At 34.4% G+C, this 22257-nt stretch overlaps 1 protein-coding gene across 3 annotated transcripts; it reads right to left on the bottom strand.

The window, feature by feature from the left end:
- Positions 1 to 421: 421 nt before the first annotated feature.
- LOC150093975 (uncharacterized) lies at positions 422 to 22256 on the bottom strand. 3 transcript variants are annotated; one of them, XM_090412624.1, is made up of 2 exons: positions 22171 to 22256; positions 422 to 2255 (listed from the first exon to the last, which is right to left on the bottom strand). In XM_090412624.1, the coding sequence occupies exon 2, from the start codon at positions 2065 to 2067 to the stop codon at positions 1213 to 1215; it is 855 nt and encodes a 284-aa protein (XP_090268750.1). In that variant the 5' UTR covers positions 2068 to 2255; positions 22171 to 22256; the 3' UTR covers positions 422 to 1212. The 3 variants fall into 3 exon arrangements, with proteins under 3 accessions (XP_090268750.1, XP_090268752.1, XP_090268751.1); XM_090412626.1 differs by lacking the exon at positions 22171 to 22256 and adding an exon at positions 21777 to 22053; XM_090412625.1 differs by lacking the exon at positions 22171 to 22256 and adding an exon at positions 21052 to 21262.
- Position 22257: the final 1 nt, after the last annotated feature.

Raw genomic sequence — 22257 nt, 5'->3', positions numbered from 1 at the left:
TATGATTTAAACTCAGCAATATGCCTACATAAAATGGACAATCAGATATTTCAATCAGAATCAGTATTAAAATTGTGGAAAGGGAGTTGGAAATCACTTTCTATTTCAAAATCCCTGGTACAATTTATATACATCTAAGATACCTTTTAAGATACTGCTATCATCCGTAATGTACCCAATAAGAAATCACTTGTATAATATCTGTATATTTTGAAGCTATATAATTTGCAGAATTAATTAAAATGACTTATACAGGTGAGTCAGTTGCATCCATTTAATGATATAATGGATCACTAAAAGGATGCAATATAATTTATTATTTGAAACAAACCACTTGCAATGATGGACATTCCCACCAGAATCTATATAATAGTAGGATATATAATCTGTGTGTGATTTGCTTTGAGAAATACAAAAGAAATGCATTTTCAAATGTAGAAAATTTATTTTAAAAAAAATGATAAATCTATACATAGGCTGTTAGATGTTTGGAGGAAAAAAAATTGTACATCATAAGCAAATTTCACGTTTTCTTGGAGTAATAGTTTAGTCAAAGTCACTTTGATTTCTTGAGTTGCAATCACAGTGGATGCCTAATTGCATTTCAGAATGAGGATAGTATTTTTAACAATGGCTTGGCATTATAAAGTCATGGAGAGATGTGAGGCACTGAAATAACTGTATTTTCAGTATAGAGTTAATAACTTCGAGAATGGCACAACTCTTCAAAGGTAATTAATATGAAAGATTCATTTTTTTTTTTTTTTTAAATGATAGATATGGGACTAGGTGTCACTTATTTTGCAATGATATATTCAGATAATAAATGAGGTGTAGAGATGTTGATACGTTTTTCTTTATGATCAGCAATCATAGCAATTTTTTATCACTCAAGGAGTTGTTACATTTACATCATACACAGGCCTTAAGTTACTGTCTAATTTTTTTTAAGTTGTTGCATTTGCTCTATTAGGAATAGAAGTTAATAGCCATAGCATTTGCTTCCAGCTGTATAAAAATAGTGCAAATACAATTGTGCGCTTTCATGGCAGTTCACATTACAAAAGCCATTTTGTAATCTTGCACAAAAGCAGTGTTCATGATTGTGAGCTATAATTCTTCATTCTTACACGATTTATACATTAAATATAAAAATACTTGAAATATGATGATGATTGGTGGTACTCATTCTTCTACTCTGATGTAAGGACTCTACAGCAGATCCCTCTTGCAAAGAGGACATACAGGGCGTTCTTTCAAGCACTGCCTTAGACAATTGCCATGAAAAATGTGTTTGCATGGTGTGATTCTAGCACAGGTCATTTCTTGCAGACAAACAGCACAAACATCATCTTTTTCAGAGAGCTCCTGCCAGGTGGCATAGCGATACTTATCAATGCATGATTTTTCTTTCATAAGGGTCTGCCAATGATAGTCCATATCTTTAATGCCCAAATACACATTAACAAAACTAGCAGCAAATATTAGTATCCAGCCTCCATCAGAAGTAAGAAACACCAAAGTAATCATCAAACCAGAAGCTAATGATGCTAGAAGACGAAGAAGTACAGGTGTCCAAAGTGGTTCCATATTTTCAAAAATATCCCACTGTAGCCATGTCAGTATTTCAGGTGCTTTATTCTGGCAGTACCGTTCTGTTAAAGTGAAATAAACTAATGTTATAAGGATATAATACCATGTTGGATTGAAGTGTTCCAGTCCTTGCTCTAATCCAAATACTAGCAGCATGAATACTCCAGTCACAACAAATGTTACTGCTTTAGTGAATTCTAGCATGAATTTTGTGGCCGTCATTGCTAAATGACAAATATTCGAATTTTCTGATATTACAACAGTGGTTGTATGTTCATGAAGATAAAGCAACTGTTGTGTGTAAATAAGCAGGTAACAAAAGACATTGTAAAATAAAAGGGCATACAATCCTGTTAATCTTTCCTGTGGGCAAAACCATCTATCGCACAACATGAAGAACATTACTTGGTTTGCTAAACTAGTCATGGGCTCAGATCGCTGGCCCTCCAGCCTAGGACCCATAATTGAGGTCATGATTATAACCCAAGCTCAAGAAGTTCAAAAATTGATGATGTCCTGAGTATAGAAAAGCAAACGTGAAAAGTTAAATCAATAACAGATCGGATTTTCTTTTTTTGTGTGTATATTCAGGTAACAAATAAGCAAGTGGTGTGCCCAAAGACTGTCACGGTAAAAAATATTCTTTCATTATGCAGGCCAGTCTGAAAGAAAAAAAAAGAAAAAGAAAATTATATCAAGCTGTGAAAACATTTTTGAAATTTAAAGTTAAGTTACACTTTGCATAAATAATGTATTTAACATTTCCAATTTTTATTAAACATTCCTCCAAAATATTATCTATATTATTTGCCTTGTGCAATATAGCTAGAATTTTCTTGTTATTACCAATGCTCAAAATTACTTTTATATTCATCTATTAACTTGCAAGTCTGTGTGTATGGTACTGGAATGATTTTATAATGTATATTTTATTACTTATCATTGAATTGAGCAGAATTAAAATCTTTGCACTTACTGATTATATACAATCCCTCGATTAGTGCGCCTAATGCGTTCCTTAAAACAGGCGCATTAATCGAATATAATAACCTATGGGAAAAAGTATAATTCATTCCTCAAATTTCTTTTTTTAACCTTAATTTTTTTTATGAAAGAATTAAGGTATGTCTCAGGGCCAGTTAAAGGAAAACTATGAAGCTGAAAGACAATAAAACATATTCAGAATATAAATTTTATTATTCTACTTCTTAACAAAGAATTAAGCTAACGTAGTTTGGCGGGCATTTTTTTTTTTTTTTTCCATACAACCAATGGCATGGCCCTATTGCCTCTTCTACTCTTCTGCAAATTTTACTGCTTCTGTCTTCATCAGGATCAGCCTCTAAGCATTGCTGCTTAAAAACTTCGATTGTACAAAAAATATTTTCAAATTGTTTCTGTGAAATCTCTTTTGGCTGACTATCAGTGGTTAAATTTTCTTCATATTCTTTGGGATCTTCCTGCTGTGCATCTAAATTTAGCAGGTCGGAATCACTCAGTTCTTCAGAATGAGATTTAATTAACTCTTGGACGCTATCATTGAAGAAGAGAAAGAAATGAAGGATGTATGAATTGGTTGCCAACACGCAAAATCACGTGCTTTATAGATAAAATTTCCCAACTGTTATACAAGCAAAATAGTTACCACTTTAAAAACTACAATTATTATAAAAGAAAAGTTAATTTTCCAATGTTTAATAATAAACAACTCATCCCAGAAGATTACCCTATTATCGGAATGGATTCTCCTTTTTGTGACATGCGTAGAAGTGTCTCGAATCTGTGGGCGTACTATAGCAGATGACATAAATTTTGGTGGTAAAAATTTGGAACATAGTATACTAATAATAATAATATACATAGTGTACATGGAAGTAGTGTAGTATGCCATTAAATATAACTTTGTAAAATGCTTTAAATCAGTAACTAAATAAGTTCATTCTGGTGAGTGATTTTTTAAAATAATTAGCCATAATAATGTATAGATATTAAATTTTTAAAATCTGTAACATTTATTTTTAAGATGTATATAGGCACATTAATCAAATTTGGGTATAGAAAAAAATGACACTAATCGGGGGTGCATTAATCGAGGGATTACTGTACTTGATAGCTACATAAATTATATGACAACTAGAAAAATCAGTCTTTTCTGTATAGTTTCATGCATTATATTTAATATAATGACTCTCACTGTAACAACTTATAGTGAGCTCAGGAGTATATTCTTATAATGGCTCCTTTAGAATAGCAATGTGCATGCGAGACTTTTTAGTGAATTGAGTTTTTTTAGAAGGGTATTTGCTATAGTGAGAGCCAACTATATATGAAATATATACACTGAGGTAGGTATTTAATTTATAATCTTATAACTTTCAATGCAAGCTATCTTTTTTTTTTCTTTTTTTTGTATAGCTTGAAAAAATGGATTTTTTTCCTTCCTTCAGAACCAACATATTTTGTTAAATATCTAAGACTCTCTCTTTCAAAGTACTTATAGCACAGATAAAGCAAATATTATGTTGTACTATAATGAGAAATAGTCTTTTAAGCAGTTGTAAAATTTGCAAAAATTGGTCTTGATAAAATGAACAGTATCCTGTGAAAATCTATTATTCTTTACGATTTCAAGAATGCCTGTATTTATCTCTGAACAGTAGATGTCACTACTGTTCAGAGGTAGTGACATCTACTGTTCTCAAGGTGACAACACAATCCTGTACTACCTTCTTCCCAAATTACTGCAAGTGTGCTGCCCAGGTTCATAAGATTATGTTTGTTCTATAGATACACAATGCTAATACACATCCTAATTAAAAAATTAGGATAATCAAAGAAAATGTATTGAATGATTTCTGTTCTAATTTATTGCATACAAAATAATTATTGACGAATGGTGTGGCTGGAGTGAGTGATCCAGAGTTGAAGCACCCATAAAAGCATTTAATAGAGTAACAGAAAAGCTGTTTTGTTACTCTTAATATACAAATCTAATATAGAAGTTGTTCTGGATCAATTCCTTGAACAGAAATATAAATAAATTACTTTGAGAGATACTTTATTATATAAAATTTCTTTATCCCTTAAATGCTCCTGTATAGAGAAATGGTTTAAATTAAAAGACTTATCCTATCCTCATGAGATAAAAAGAGGAACCTGTAGCTGTGCAATACAGTGGGCAATGTACCAGAACAATGTTAGATGCAGGGTGCAGTACTTCACAAAAAAAACAGTTGTGAGACTTGTGAATATTCTTGTTATATACATGAAAAATCTACAAATATATATATATAACAATGCTAGGGTGGAAAGCATTTAGAAAATATTCAAATGCCAATTACTATTATGCCTTGGCTTAAAACCTTTTTAACCAGTGCATTCTCCCTATATTGACATGATCAGAGCTCAACAAATTATGCAAAACCTTACCCACCATGCAAAAATTTTACTCATCCAAGGTGTGCCCCCCCCCCATTTTTTAAAAATGATATTGAGTTGAACTGAATTTATTAATATTAACATATAGTAATACAAATGTCCTGTTAACATTAAGTAAAAATTACAATATAGGATGATAAAATAAGACAAAATTTACAATGTAAAAGTTATAAGAGTAAATGTACATATGTGTAAAAAATAAAAATTATTTTAAAACGAATTATTAATACAGTAATCAATCATGGATGAATTGTAATTTTTACCATTGATTACTATATTTGATTAACGCGATTTTGATATACGTGGTAACATCGAGGGATTAATTAATCGCTTTAATCAAGGGATACCTTTATTGGATTAGATTTCATTAGAGAAAAAATAACCACAGTGACAAATAAAATTGTGTTGGATTGATGAAATGGTCAGATTTGAGGAGTAACGTGAGAAAGAAAATCCACTGACAAAGTTTTGAAGTCATCTTAAAAAGTCTCCATCCAGCAGTAGATCAATAATGACTGTTGATATATATATATATATATATATGCATGTGTATGTGCAAGTGCGTGCTCTTTAAAAATCTATCCATAAATTCTTTACCTTAGACTTATAATTGAATCTTAGCAAGTAAAATGACTATAAAATATTTTCTTAATTTACTCATATACAATTTTAACTACCTCACCGGCCATTATGGATCAAATACGCATCCTCATATGCTTCGTATCCATCATATATTTCAATGGTATTATAATTTTAATATGCACTTCGCATCCATGATAACTTTGACATCTATAGATGTCTTGGCTGGTAGCTTGGTTAATTCTGCTGATGGTATCAAATGATCTCTATATAGTTAGCATGTACACTTAGAGTGGTTGATGAGTTCAAACTTTTTTCCACTCTTCCCCACCTCATGTAAGGACACAACTGTGTATCCCTACCTGTTCCCTAGGATAAATTCCAGTGCTCACCAGGGTCTCTCTCCTACAGAAGGAAAGCTCACTTTCTGCAAGGTAGATAATACTGAAGTAGCTTATGGTTACTAAATTCAGTTTCCTGATATAGGAATAACATTTCTGAATGTACAGTCATAGTGCAAGAGTCAAATATAAAGCATAACCTTCCCTGTTGCAAGCTAATATAAAAAAAAAAAAAAAAGAATAACTGATTTTCATTAACTTTTCATATAAATTGAATGAACATCAAAAGATTTTTTCCCAAGTTGTAGCTAAATATCTTAAGAGATATTCACATCAGCAGTTAAAGTAATTCAAAAATTACTTTTAAGAGAAAAAACAGCTTTCTATTTTTATGTTCAGCATCTAAACAAGTCTCCATAGCAAGCATAAAACAGTTCAGCAAAACATCTTGCAACATGTTATTATTCTATTGTGACATAACTTGCCAGAACTCATTTCAGTACTATCTCTTCTTTTTAACTCAAGCAGTATGTGAGTTATTCATTTCGTCATTCCCTTTACATGAATAATTTTCTACAGTATGTCATTTTTATATTTGGAATTAACAGCTATGATAGTGCATTCTTGCAAAAATTTGAATGTTTGTAATTAGAAAAAATGTTTTTTTTCCCTTCATGATAAAAAATATATATATTATTTTCCTTTAGAAATTACTGTTGTTTTTCTGTTAGTTACTAAATACTGGAACGATTTTTGTAAATTTTAAAATGTTGAGTGGAATGGTGCTATTTTACTCTCCTCTCCACCCTCCCCCCCCCCCTCTCTGGAAGAAAAGAGAGAAAGCAGCACATTACTTATGCAGGTTTACACAATAAAAGAACACTATCAATACTTAAGTTTAGCAAAAGTCTGTAGTAAAGCTTTTCTGTATATATGTATACTTTATTATTCTTTCAAAATTAATTTTACATCTGAAGTGCATGCTAGATGTTCATCTGTATTTGAAGTATTATTCATGCTGAGACTGTTAAGAACAATGTGATGAATTCTGACATGGCTAAAAGCATGTGAGAAAAATGTTTAGAATAGCAAATATGCAAATCACAACTTTTAGTGATATCTTTTAAAGTAGGTAAATACTCTCAAATAGAGCACTTTTGTATGCATGGTATATTCCCAAAAGCAATTCATATTGCATTTCTGAGATTCAAGTTTCATCTGAAATAACTACAATTAATTATATGATACTATCCAAAATTCTTTCAATGATTTGACCTCATCTATCCAAATAGATGAGGTCAGATCATTGAAAGAATCAATAATAGCTTTTCCCTTTTGAATAATAGATGCAACACTTTCTTCCATATGCCTACCCACTCATATTCTGCAGTTGATCTTACAATCTGCTTCCCTTCCATTCTTCCACTGCTCAGGGATGTTGAAGAGAACATATATGGAAATGATTACTTTCTTGTTCTTTGCACAATGTCTTCACAGGAACCATTGTTCACCTACATGGATGCCAATATGGAAAATGGACCATGCTGACTGGAACACTTTCTCATCTTGCAAAATTTAATTCTGATATTGTCAGTCAAACACCTATCAATGAAGCAGTAAAGTATATAACAGAGTGCATTGTCCAGGCAGCAACAGCCTCCATCCCAAAAAAATCATCTCAATTTCCACTCTAACCAAAGCCTTGGTGGAACCCAGAATGCCAGAACAGCCAAAAAAGATCAACACAGAGCATGGGGTATATTTCGTAGGTATGCCACTACATCAAACTTAATAGCTTTTAAGCATGCTCAGGCCAAAGCACATTATGTGAGACGTCAGAGTCAAAAATAATCAAGGATCCAATTTACCCTCAGTTAATCAAATGACTAGTGCAAAAATTGTATGGGGATAAAATCTGGAAAATGAAAGGTAGATATAGAACACATCATCTGTCTACATTAGACCATAATGGTAATGGAAGTATTATTGATGATCCCACAGCTACTGCACACACTTTGGGAGAAAATTTTGTCAGAATATCAGCAACAGCTTCATATCCTCCTGAATTGTTAATATTGAAAGAGAAACAAAGACTAAATTTTTCTACCAGTGGGCTTGAGCCATACAATCAGCCATTTGTTAATATATGATATGATATTAATATGATAACTAAAAAGAGCTCTTCTACTGTCTCATCCAAAAGCTTATGACACATCCTGGAGATGTTATATTAAAAAGACCTCTGTAACCTGGGTCTCAGAGGTCACCTGCCTCTATTTATTAAAAACTTTCTGTCCAAGTGAACTTTCCAAGTCAGAGTGGGAAGTATGCTATCTCAGCCCTATCATCAAGACAGAGTGTGTCCCCTCTTAAATGTGACATTTTTTGCTATCATAGTTCTCAATCACTGAACAGCTTCCCACTGTAGACAATGCTCTACATTTTGGTGACTTCACAATTTACTGTCACTCTTGTAACAAGAGGATAATTGAAAGACAACTTCAGCAAGCAATTGATCATGTTTCTCTGTGGGCTCTTAGTAATGGATTCAAGTTTTCAACAGAATAAAGTGTCTGTGTACACTTCTGTTGAAAATGCACTCTTCACCCAGATCCTGAATTAAGAATGGGACAAACTGTTATTCCATTAGCTAGAGAAACCAAATTCTCCAGATGCATCTTTAACAGAAAACTTACATTCCTAACACATCTTCGTTAACAGAAAGAAAAATGCAGAGAGCATTGAACCTCCTTCACACACTATTCTCTACTGAGTACAGTGTTGATCAGTCTTCATTGTTTGTCTTTATCATGCACTTATACATTCAAAGTTGGATTATGGGTCTCACATCTATGGTTCTCCAAGACAGAAAATAACCTGCAATGGCTGGATCCCATCCATATCAGTGGATAACTACTGGTGCCTTTCACAATCATCCACTCAAAGTCCTTATGTTGAAGCAAATGAACTGACTCTATCACTTAGGCAGAAACAGTTGTCTCTTAATTATGCCCTAAAGATAAAGACTCCCAGATCATCCACTTGGGAAGCTCAGTATCACACACACTTCAGACTGCCATATGTCCTTTTGGTATAGGTGTTCTATCAAGTCTCTATCAAGAACACTATCAACATTTAAGTTGATAGTGTTCTTGATAGAGACTATTCAAGTTGTTAGTATGATTGTTGACAACGTTGTCTATATTAAACTTAACAGCATCCCTCCATGGCAGGTTTGCACTCCATCATGCAACCTCTCACTTTGTCAGCTACAGAAGTTTCATCATCTGTCTACCTGCAATTGTTTAATGCACACAGAGCAGCCTGCTCTAATTTCTTGCCCATCTATGGTTCAAGAACTGATAGCTATGTTGGCTGTGCTGCTGTGTTTCCTGACATTATTATCTCCAACCAGATCCACCTGATTGCAGTAATTATACAGCAGAGTTGCATGCTATTCAGCTTGCACTTGTGTATATATAAAAGAAAACCGCTACCAAAAATGTAATTTATATACTCACTGAGCTCTTTACAGGCTATCTCTTCTCCTATGTATAATCCACATCCAGTGGATTAGGTGTTACACCTGTTGTGCAAAATGAAAACCCCTAATTTTGATGTTCAGTTGTGCACTTGTGGCCGGATTCCCAGCCACATTGGAATTAAGGGAAATGAGACTACAGATGCAGCTGCTAGATCAGTTCACACTTTCTCCACATACTGTTTCACAGTACCATATAGACTATAGGCAGTTTATAAAATCAAAGCTAATTGTTCAATGGCAGTCATCATGGTAGGAAGCATTGGCAAACAAATTATATGACATTAAGCACTGGCATTCTAGTCAATGTAGAAAACCAACAGAAGAGAGGAAGTTGTTCTTGCTAGGCTCTGCATAGGTCACAGTCATCTTACACATTCTTATTTACTGAAGGCTGATGATCCTCCTATGTGTGAGAAATTCAATACACGTCTCACTGTTTGTCATATTCTGGTGGAGCGCTAGCACTTTATATAGCCAAGCCATATATACACTCAGGCAGAATGCATGATGTTCTTAACTTTTTACGAAGAATTAATTTGTACAAACACGTATAGAATACTGCAGTGTTTAACTTTTGTATATAGATATTATTTATTAGTTTATTTTTTTACTATTTATGTATTGCTGTAGCCTTTGACCTTGTGTAACCTTGTAATTTTGTTTATATGTAGATACTGCATTGCTAAACTTAATTTTTATGAATGCATATTGTATAATAATTTCTTTTCGACTATTTATGTACTACTGTAATTTTATTTACATGTAGATACTGCATTCCTTAGTTTAGTTTTGGTAGATGAATTTTGTTTACTAGTTTGTACTGCTGTAATTTTGTTTGTATGTATGTAGATATTGCATTGTGAAGCTTAATTTTTGTTCATGCATATTGTTTACTAATTTCTATTTAACTATATATGTACTTCTGTAACCTTTGTTGTAATTGCTTGACTTGGTTTTTTGTACATGCATATTGTGTACAATTTTTCTTTGATTATTTAAGTGCTTCAACCTTTACTATGACACAGTATGACCTTTGCTGTTTTTGCACCAATAAACTATAAACCAACCAACTTTTTCACATACAATGTTTCTGCCTTATGCCTCTTCTGTAATTTTCATGTGCATGTTCTGTGAACTGGATACCATTATTCCTCTACTTTTCTTCAAGCCTATAAACAGCTTTTTCTGTTTACAGGCTTGAAGAAACTTTTCATACTACCAAACCACTTGCTCGCTCATGCCACCAGTGTACTATAGTTTTGTACCCTCAATATACAGGGTGTTCGGGATAAATTTGACAGTTTCGTAAGGAAAAAGAAAATCTTCTTTGTATCTATTAAATTTAATGAATTGACAAAAAAACATTACAGGCAGAGTTAATTACAATACTATCAACAAGATTTACTCAAAATAACCACCATTAGCATCGATCACAGCTTCAATTCTGCTTCGGAACCTCGAACAAGCTGATGCTACAGTCTCCCTGGGAAGGGCCGCAAAAACTGTTTTAATTTTATCCATTAACTGGGCTTTTGTATTACTGGAAGTGCGATTGGTGTCTTTTTCAACTGCGCCCCATACAAAATAATCCATGGGGTTAAGGTCTGGGGAGTTTGGAGGCCAAACATTTGGACTGGTGAAGTCGTAGAAATTTTCAGACAACCATTTTTGACTTTTCCCAGAGGTGTGGCAAGGGGCCGAATCCTGCTGCCATACATACGGCCTACCATTGGCTACCCTTGTTATCCAGGGCTTGACTACAGTTAGCAACTCCACGAACAAAGCCCGAATTCCAATGCCAGGGTTCTTCAACACCTGTTCCTGCAGATTTGCGAGGAATTCTGCTGTACGAACGCAATCAGATCGTCTGCTAGGGATCTTTCTTCTTGCTACATCCTCATAGTCACCATTGCAAGTCTCTAGTTCATGTCTGATTGTTTTTACTGTATTCAGGGAGCATTGGGCAGCAGTCGTAATATCCTTATTTTGATGGCGGGCACGAATCATCATGATACAAGTTATTCTCTTCCATGATTCAGGTGGGTTCCAGCTATCCATCCTTTCTGACATCTTTTATATGAATGAAGAAGGGTCCAAACTTTTAAATGAAGAGAAGTGTGTGTTAATACATGTAACTTACGGAAAAATATAATTAATTATAAATATGTCAAATTTATCCCGAACACCCTGTATATAAATGTCATATTTTGAATACTGACCAAGAGTAAAAAAACAAATCTACACAGAAGTAAACAAAAAAAAAAAACTGTCATATTAATTCTATGCATTAATTAAACTATAAAAGTTATATATATAATGTACCAGTTTACTAATTTTAAGTAACTTAATTTTAATCAATTCCGTATAGGACATGTCTCAGATGAGTTCATATATTTATTTCCGTTGCTTCCACCAACGAAAGCTTATTTTACGATGGTAAAGAAACAGCGCTATTATTATTGAAATGAGCACTCTACAAATAATTTGTTTAGTTTTTCAACTGCGAGTTCATTTGAAATACTACTGAATATAATTTTGTGATATTTTAAAATTAGCCTTGAAATAAGAATGTAATGCAATTTAACGTCTTGCTCATAAAAACAGAAAGAGTTGTTCTCAAACAGCAGCAATATATTTATTATTATTATTTATTTATCCTCTATTACTTAATTTGTACATCAATAATATTGGGAATACTTTGAAAGGAAACATCCACTTATTTGTTGATGCAAAACTGGGAAGAGTGATAGTCAATTCAGATGATGTGGATATCTTGCAGGATGACTTAAATAGGCTGACAGTTTGGGCTAAACCAAATGGCTGCCAGTTTAACGTGGCCAAGTGTATGGTGATGCACTTCGGAAGGATGAGATCACATGCTGTTTACTATATTAATGGAACTGAACTGCAAGAAATTGATGTAGCTAGGGACCTGGGAGTTATTGTGGACAGAGAACTTAAGTTTTGAGGGCATATTGCAAGGGTTGCCAAAACTTCACATCAAATTACATGGTTATTGAAGAACACACTGACAAGCAGGGATAGGGTAGTGATTGTCCCACTTTATAAGGCATTAATAAGACCTCATTTGGACTATTGTGCACAGATCTGCTCACATGGATTTCTTGGTGATGAGGAAAGATGGAGAGGATTCAGAGGTAGTTTACGAAAAGTGTTGCAGTTATTGTGGGATGTTTCCTACGAGGATAGATTGAAGCTCTGTGTGCTTCAAAAACTAGTTGACAGACGTAGGAGAGGAGATATGATAGAGGCATATAAATTATTAAAAGGGTTTTATAGGATTGATAACTTTTTTAAGGCAAGTGCAGGAAGGGAGAGAACGAGGGGCCATCCCTGGAGATTGTGTAAGAGTGTGGTTAACAAGAGTGTTAGGACTAGATTTTTTGCTTGGAGGGTTGTAAATGGATGAAATGCGTTGCCAGAGGTGGTTGTGAATGCTTTGTCTGTGAATGAGTTTAAGGAGAAGTATGACAGGTATTGTGTGAATAATGATTAGTATATCAATGTTGGTTCTCCTGCGATGAGTCTTTTGACTCCATGGAGGCACCTTATAATAATAATAATAATACAGGGGGTCCTTGACATGCGTCGTTTCGACTTTACGGCGGTAATCCCATAAATAATTTAAAAAATAAATTTCGACTTGAAGCAGCGCGATGTAAAATTCAAATGTCATGAGTGAACTTGTTTGCGAGCGTGGCGGAAGAATGTGCCATTTGTTTGGGAGATGTGACGTCGCTTGGATCCCAGCATACACTCTTTGGGTACCGCGTGCTTTGTTTACATCGCTCTCTCACTTTTTTTTTTTTTTTTTGTGGCTTCAATATGGCTCCCAAACGTAAGGCAGACTCTTCTGATGGTAGCGTGTCAAAGAAAAGGAAAGCCATTACATTAGAAGTGAAATTAGACATTAAAAGGGCAAAAAAAAGGGAGAAATGCCAACGAGTATCAGCCGCGTGTTGAACTTAAGTCATACCACAGTCGGGACTTGGTATGACTTAATCACCTGTATAGAATGTACAGTTTCATTTGTCATTTTGGGCATTGTTCTCATTTTTATGTTTGTTTTTTTATTACAATTTCATTTTTCTGTATTATACAGTAATTATGTTCTCTCTTTCATTTTCCTATGGCCTAGTTCTGTTTCTTGATATATACGTATGACTTTAGGGTGTTTTAAGTTAGGTAAGTAACTTAGGCTATGGTAATTCCGACTTGCATCGAAAATCGCCTTACGTCGGTCCATAGGAACAGATCTCCGATATAACTTGAGGACCCTCTGTATATCTAAATCTGTGAGCATAAAACGTGACATGCATATTTCCATACATTGTAGTAGTGCAAGATAAAATAAAAAGTAATGCTCAAATCTTATTTATTGCAATAAATTTTGCTTGATAGCATGTTTTTAGAGAATATTTTAAAACATATGTATAACACAAGTGCAGAAATTAGCACGAAAATAATTTCCACAATCTTTTCTGTAACACATTTTCCAAAATGAATTTTTATATATACGCATACATATCTTGGAAACAACCAAATTGTTGACTTGGAATTTCCTAATGGAGGAAACTCCAGGTAACACAGTTCATACGTGTGATGAATTTTTGTCATTACTCAGTTCTACTTGGCCAAAAATTATAGGAATTAGTGAGACTTGGTTAACTAAGAATGATTTAGTCATAGGGATTGAATGTAAGGGATATAGTATCTTCAGAAAGGATAGAGAGAACAGAATGGGGGAGGAGTTTTACTAATGATAGACGAAGTGTTAAAGTCAAAAATGATGGATGTGCCTGAAGGTGACAGGCATGTAGAGGGTAGTTCATTTGAGGCTGTTTGGTGTGAGATAGAAATCAACAGGATGAAATATGTAATTGGTTGCTGCTATAATCCAAGGGGTATAAGGGAGAATGTGGATGGTATGCATTGGCAAATTAGTAAGATGAGTAGAGAATGTGTAATTATTATGGGCGATTTTAACTATGGGGGACATAGATTGGGAGAAGGAATGGTCTCAAGGAACAAAAGAATTGGAGTTTATACAATTATGAGATAACTACCTGAGACAGCATATAATGGAAGGTACAAGAGATTTGAGTATTAGATCTGGTCATAGCATCGGAGAATATATCAGTAAGTAATTTAGATACACTGTCTCCACTTGGGGAAAGTAATCATGTGTTCTTGACTTGGGAGATTGTATTATGTGCTAAATATTCTGTTAAGAAGGGTTATATGTGGAATTACAAGGCTGGTGATTATGACAAGCTGAGAAGTCAGCTTTCAAAAGTGCTATGGCATGAGAATTTTAAGGGGAGAGATGTTGATGGTGCATGGGAGATTATCAAGGAGTATTTAATGAAATCTGTATCTGACTGTATTCCCAGAGTCAGGAGGAGGAATCAGGTAGGAGTAAGATGGGTGAATAATATTAAGCGAGAGTTGCAGATAAAGAGAAAGTTGTATAAGTATAAAGAAAAAGGTGATGAGCAGTACAAGATACAGGCAAGAAGGGTAACCTCCATAGTAAGGAAGGCCAAAGCTAATTATGAGAGGAAGCTAGCTGATGAGTCCAAACAAATCCTAAGGAGTTCTTTTGCTATGTGGCAAGTAAAAGGAGGAATAACTTTGGAAGGATGAATTTAAAAAATGTTGAGGGTAAGGAAATTACAGAAACGAATCAAATAGTTGTGTTGCTTAGTGATCATTTTGCAACAGTGTACCATCTGGATTGTGATACTGTAGTGCTGGATGTGTCATTAACTGATGAGTCTAGTGATAGAAGAATTTGAAGTGCTTAGTATATTATAGAACCTTAATGCTAACACTGCCATTGGGTTAGATGGCATATCGGCCCATGTTTTAATGCAATGCGCAAGAGAATTAGCACATCCTCTAACTTGGCTGTTTAATTTAAGCCCCAGTTCTGGTGAAGTCCCAATTGAGTGGAGAGAGGGGAAAATTATTCCACTACATAAGGGGGGGGGGAACTCCAGGACTGAGGTAGCAAATTATAGACCAATCAGTATATTAGGAGTAATGGCTAAGATTCTGGAGAAATGGATAAAAATTAAAATTCGGGACTGGGTGGACAACAATATGATACTTTATAAGGGGCGACATGGTTTTGTGAAGGATAGATCTTTTATTATTATTATTGTTCCGGGAAACTCCAAGGAGTCGACAGACTCATCGAGGGAGACCCTAACATTATGTCTGGAACAACTATTCAACATTCACACAGTATCTATCATATCTTGCCTTGAACTCATTCACGGTCGTAGCACCCACAACAGACTGGAAGCTTATTCCACTCATTCACCACTCTCCAAGTAAAAAACCTAGCTCTAACACCCTTGTCAACCCCGCTCTTGCCCAGCTTCCATGCATGGCCCCTAGTCCTCCCACCACCAGTCATATTTTCAAAAATATCTTCTGGATCAATCTTATAAAAACCCTTCAGTAATTTGAATGTCTCAATCATATCACCCATCCTTCGCCTATCGTCCAATTTCTGCAACTCACAAATCTTCAACCTATTCTCATAAGGTTCATTCCACAGACCTATCATCTTGGTCACTCGTCTCTGGACCCTCTCCACTTCCTCCCCATCACGAAGAAACCCTGGTGCCCATAACTGGGCACAGAAGTCCAGATGGGGTCTTATCAAGGCTCGATACAGAGGAACAACTTGTTTGTCTCTGCATGTTAAAGTATTTTTCAGAAGCCAAGTGATTTGGTGAGCTGTTTTAGTCACTTTTGCAATGTGCCCCCTAAACTTCACCTCCCTATCCACCAGCACTCCCAAATCCCTGGCCTCATCAATCTCCTGGAGTACGGTTCCACCAATGCGATATACTGCTGCTATTCTTTTTACCCCAAAGTGCATAACCTTACACTTTGCCACATTAAACTGACATCCATTTTTCCTAGCCCAGTCCTCCAAACTATCCAAATCATCCTGTGCACTCACAATTGCTCTACCCAACTTTGCATCATCAGCAAACAAGTGAACACTTCCTCTCAAATCCTTTCCAATATCATTGATGAACAAATTGAAAAGCAGTGGTCCAAAAACGGAGCCCTGCGGCACTCCACTAGTCACAAGACGTCTTTTTGACTCCACTCCTGAATAAACCACTCTCTGGTATCTCTCCTTCAACCACCCTCCTATCCATCTCACCAAACCTATATCCATCCCCAGCTGCTCCAGTTTACTGATTAGGGTTCCATGTGGTATCCTATCAAAGGCCTTGGCAAGGTCCAGTAGTATCACTGTAAACCCACTACCCCTATCCAGTTCCTACGTCACTGTGTTATAAAACGTGAGCAAGTTACCGAGGCATGATCTACCCTTCACAAAACCATGTTGTCCCCCATACAATATCCCATTTTCATCTATCCAATCCTGTATTCTTTTCTTGACTAATTTCTCTAAGACTTTGACAATGATTCCTGATATGCTAATCGGTCGGTAATTTACAACAGCTGTCTTCTAACCACCTTTATGCAGTGGAACTATTTTCCCCTCCTTCCACCCGCTCGGGACTACCCCAGACCCGAGACTCAAATTAAACAAAATGGTCAAGGGTACTGACAATTCTTTAGCTGCTTCTCGTACTACACGCGCTGGTATACCATCCAATCCCACAGATGTATTGACATTGAGGTTATGCAATAGACTACTCACCTCCACTTCATTCACCACAATTCCAGTATAATCTACTGGTTTATTCGTTTCTGCAATGTCACCACCTGGATGATATATTCTTGCAAAGATCTTGCCTTAGCAATATGCTCGCTTTCTATAATGAAGTAACAATGGAGTTGGATAAAGGAAATCCTTTTGCAGTGATCTTCTTGGACTTGGCAAAGACATTTGACAAGATTCCACATGGAACTCTGTTGCATAAATTGGAGCAAATGAGTATGGATCCGAGACTAGTGATTTGGATTACAGGGTGGCTAATGGAATTCAGTTGACAAAAATAGCAAGAAAATTATCGTGCACTTTCTTTTCAAAAAAAAACAGAAGTACGTTATAAATCATACTTCATTCTGAAATCTCCACTCAATGAAAAAGAAAATACTTATTCTTCTTCTTATGATCGTTATCTGGCAGTTTCTTTTAGATATAGATAAATATTTTTATCTATATCTAAAAGATAAATATTTTACTTTTAGATAAATATCTTTTAGATAAATATTTTACTACAATTTTAATTGTAGTAAAAGTGTATAAAAAAAACTGAACGCTTATGCAATACATAGGCACCTATTTTTTTAATTCAAATATTTCTTTCTTTTTTAAATAACCATCAAATAATTTAAAAGTTTTCGATAATTAAAGTGAAAATGTGATTGTTATAAATTAAGAAATTATTTTGACATATATATAATTATTTCAGACTGTAAAAAAAATATCGGTATTTCTATTTAGGAATCTAAGCTTTTAGTCTTTACTTCCAGCTGAGAAGATTATTGTCTAGTATTTCTAAGACAAAAATTATTTCCAACAACAGTGCAAGTTGTCATGTTTGGAATTTTTTAATAAAAAAAAAACCCCTTAACACTACTGAACTTTCTTTTTTGTTGCATACATGTAAACGGGTTTTATATGGTGAAAATATAAAATAGAATTTCTTAGAATAACGTCAACAGACAGCTGAACAAATGATTATAGATTGCAAAGAAATAGTCCAGAATTAGAAGAATCTGCTTTGGCGGATATAACGGGCTAAATAAGCGGATATAATTACTGGGCTTACTTCTTTTATCAAACGATAAAATGAAGTAATATAAATTAATAATTCATTTCGTATTACTTCATTTAACATAAAATTAAGTAATATGAAACCAGTAGAAAATTAGAGTAGCTATTTATAATTCAGTTCCATTATGAAATAAAAATCTATTGACAAAAAATATGATAAGACATAAAATAAAAATAAATATTTAAAGAAATGCATAAATTTTGCTTTGATTTGTAAAGCCTTAGGTTAAACTTTGAATCTACTTACATCAGTGTGAATTATCTACACATTCACTGTGTTTAGCAATCAACAATTCGATGCTTTACAATCCCAAATGTCACTTGTAATAGAGTTTAAGCGTGCCTCACGTCCTAACTCACGAATGCGGACTACATGTAAAAAAAGAAAGTCGGTAGTGTAAAGGCGCCCCCTGTAACGCGACGCCCCAGGCGAACGCTCGGATCGTCTAGTGCTTCCGCCAGCTCTATACTACACATAGCGAAAAATAACTTATTATTACATGCCACCGCCATGGAGTCCAAAGACTCATCGAGGGAGGGCACCTACACTACAACTCTGTCTCCACCACTCACAGTTCACCAACTTGCAGTTTTTGCTAAATGTTATTAAAGGTCGCAGTATTTATTACAATATATTTAGTGCATATCCACATTTAATAAACGGTAATACTGTATTAAAATGTGTTTTTGTTTTATTTTTTCTACTCACTTCGGTGCCCCGATGAGACGCATCGTCGGTTACCATGTTAAGTCGGCCCTGCTCTTGCCAATTTCTCCAATATCTTGATAACAGAAGTAATACAAGTATGGTTTGATGCCTCTATTCTACCACCACCTTATGCAGCTTAACCCCTTCCATTTCCCCCTGGAATTTTTCCAGTTACAAGGCCTTCATTAAGGTACTATTAGTTCTTTAGCACATTCTCCCTTAAGACACGGAAACCAGTCCCACCACCTGGCTAAAATCCAGAGTGCTTCGTATTTTAAGTACGTCCCATTTCAATCATTTCATCCTTCAACCCATTCAGAATAAAACTTGCTCTAGAATCATCTGCAATTATTTTTGATATCCTTAATCATTAGGCTGACCATATTTCCTTGAGACAAAAAGGACATTGGGATAGCAAAAACGGGATGGGGGCTATGTAATCTGTATTCATGAAAAAGACTTATTACATAAGTCTTTAAATAAAAAAAAGTTTTATTACATAAACATATTGAGCTTACCATTATTCTTCAGTGACAGGACCCATACAAAAATTTAGGTAGACGTAGAGGGGGAGACTATATTTCACCACGATCTTACCATGAATATTTCTCCGATGAAGTGATCTTACGCAGCAAATTTCGGTCTTTCACATCGTATCATAAAACTTCTCACGCTCCATGACACAACTTTGTCTTACAACTAACATAGCCCTCATTGTCTTAACACTTAATCTAGATTTCTCCTTTGACCACATACTGTTCATAACAGAAAATATTCTCTCAACAGGTGCTGTATTTCCTGGAAGACAAAGAATAAACTCTACAATATTACGAAAGTCTTGAAAGTCTAGGTGTTTTTCGCTCATTTCAGAAAAAAAAAAAAAAAAAAAATCTGTACTTTTGTTTCATCACTTGTCCAGTTAAATAAATTTGAATTCTTTCTGGAGATCGTCATTAAAACTGTAGTTTCGCCTGTTTGACATTGCAAGGATAGACTTAAAGTTTTAAAAAATAAGACTTAAAGCTTTAAAAAATATGAAATTTAAACCACTGGCATTGAATAACAAAGCCAAGCGTTGCCAACATGCATTTTTTTTTTTTTTCTCTGAATAATTCACTGCAGATATCGATATTTAGTATCGAACAAATGCGACTCCTCCATGGTTATACAAATTACTGGTATCCGTGATATTGATATATGATTATACAAGTAGGTTATGAATAATAATAATTTATGATTGACCAATAGTTTTTATTAAAAAAGGGACAAAATTGATATTTTTATTAAAACGATGGGAAATATGAAAAAAAAAAACGGTACTGTTCCGTTCAAAATGGTACGTATGGTCAGCCTATTAATCATTCATTTTATCCTTTTTTTTTTCTCCTTTCTCACTCATAGTATACATTTTTAACATTGCTGTTAACAAATCCTTCGCCTTCCAATTCATCCATGCATGGTAGAATGGGAAGATGCCTGTCTCGTAATTCCACGTCTGTACCTTTCTCATGACTGTTCAACCCCAACTCAATTTCGATCACGATCAGATCCTCAAACGTTGTAACCAAGCCTAAAACTTTTGATCGCAATCTCTCTAACACACGCTGTGTAAGACATTCGAACCTTGAATAACATTACTCTCATTCTTGATGAGTCTTGACTCCAGGATGTGTTTGTATAATAATAATGTTATATATGATTTTTTTTTTACCTTTCCAGTACAAATTATTATTACTGTTATTATTTTTTCAATAAACCAAGCTTTTAAAATTTTCATAAATAGTACCGAGATTATTAGGTAATAAAAAAAATTTCTAACAGGAATACTAGATGTTAAATGTTACCAGTGTATTACTTTAAGGAAAATATAGCATTCAAAAAGAGGGAGAGAACGTGGTAAATATAAAAGTCGCAACTAAAACAACCTAAATGACTGAGAAGGAAAACTGACAACAAACATCGATTCTAATTATTTTCGCAGTGCTAACTTTTTTTTTTATAAAGTTTAAGTATCAATTTTAAACAAGACAAAAACTTATGTTTTTACCAAATACAGTATCAGTATCGCTAACAAGACCTTTTCGTTTTGCCAGTAAAATGCGTTTCGTCAGTAATCACAATAGATTGCTGTTGCCAACATAAAAGAATGCAATAAACAAAAGTTGGGCCACCTTGCTGTCTTTTGTTACAGTTAATTCAGTAAATGTCTAACTTTCACCTTGACATTGGCCGCCACTTCGGTCGGCGACCCTGATGCTGTAGCAAGGATCAACCTGTGACGGATGCTGTTTAGTAACTACCACTACATCAACAGCATCATTTGGAAGAAACGGCGTCACAAGTTTACACAGTGCTTTCTAGAAAGTTAGATTTTCAAAAAGAAGTAATACCACTTTTTAATGAAAAAGTTTATTCGAAACGTATGAATATAATGTCACGGGTTGTTATTTACTCGAAAACATTACAAATATTTTGAATTCGTTCGGAGGATCGAATTTTATTGATTCATGCATTCTTAAAATCATTACATACGACGGCCAGAACTATACATATGTGTGCAATAATACGATGGATTAAATCGTATACAATAAAATATGTTATATAACACAATAAATGCAATAATATAGTAAATAATATAGTACAATATCGTAAAGCACAGACTATTTTAAAATATTTCCATATCAATAAAGTGTTGTATAATAATAATATATCATATTAGCATAATACGTTTACTAATTAAGAAAAAAAACAGCAAGCCTCAGCGAACCGCACCTTTGGATTTTTTTTTCAGACAATAGCTAGAAGAAATCTGTTGCTTATTAGCAAACCTTTTAATAATATAGCGTTCACCTTTCATAATAATACTAAAAAATATAAACTTCACTAATTAGCACAATTTCACCTTTCATAATAATCAACAACAAAAATAGAAACTTCACTCCCAATTTCTACGTGAAAACGTTTACACAGAGTGAAGCAAAACTTGCGCTTCTATATACTACGTAATTAACTATTTAAAGGCTGTCTGCTTTTTTAAATATAAAATAGAAATTTCACAGTAAGTGGCAGTGCTTTTAAACATAAATTAAACCTTAGAATAGAAAAAAGCGATGCATATTTCTTCAAAACAATATTTAAAAAATAAGAACAACAAGAGCCCACTTACCGCAGCTTCCAGCGCGGCTCGCTGTTGAAGCGAATGTCGCAGTTTGATTCAGCGGAGCGAGCCAACGCAGTTTAAGACACATGAACC

Source organism: Typopeltis vanoorti, chromosome 23 (genome assembly GCF_054136105.1).
Source record: "Typopeltis vanoorti isolate ZY-2024b chromosome 23, IOZ_Tvanoo_1.0, whole genome shotgun sequence".
NCBI classification, from domain to species: Eukaryota; Metazoa; Arthropoda; class Arachnida; order Uropygi; family Thelyphonidae; genus Typopeltis; species Typopeltis vanoorti.
Note: the sequence above shows the minus strand (reverse complement) of the source record. Positions and strands in the feature narration are given on the sequence as shown.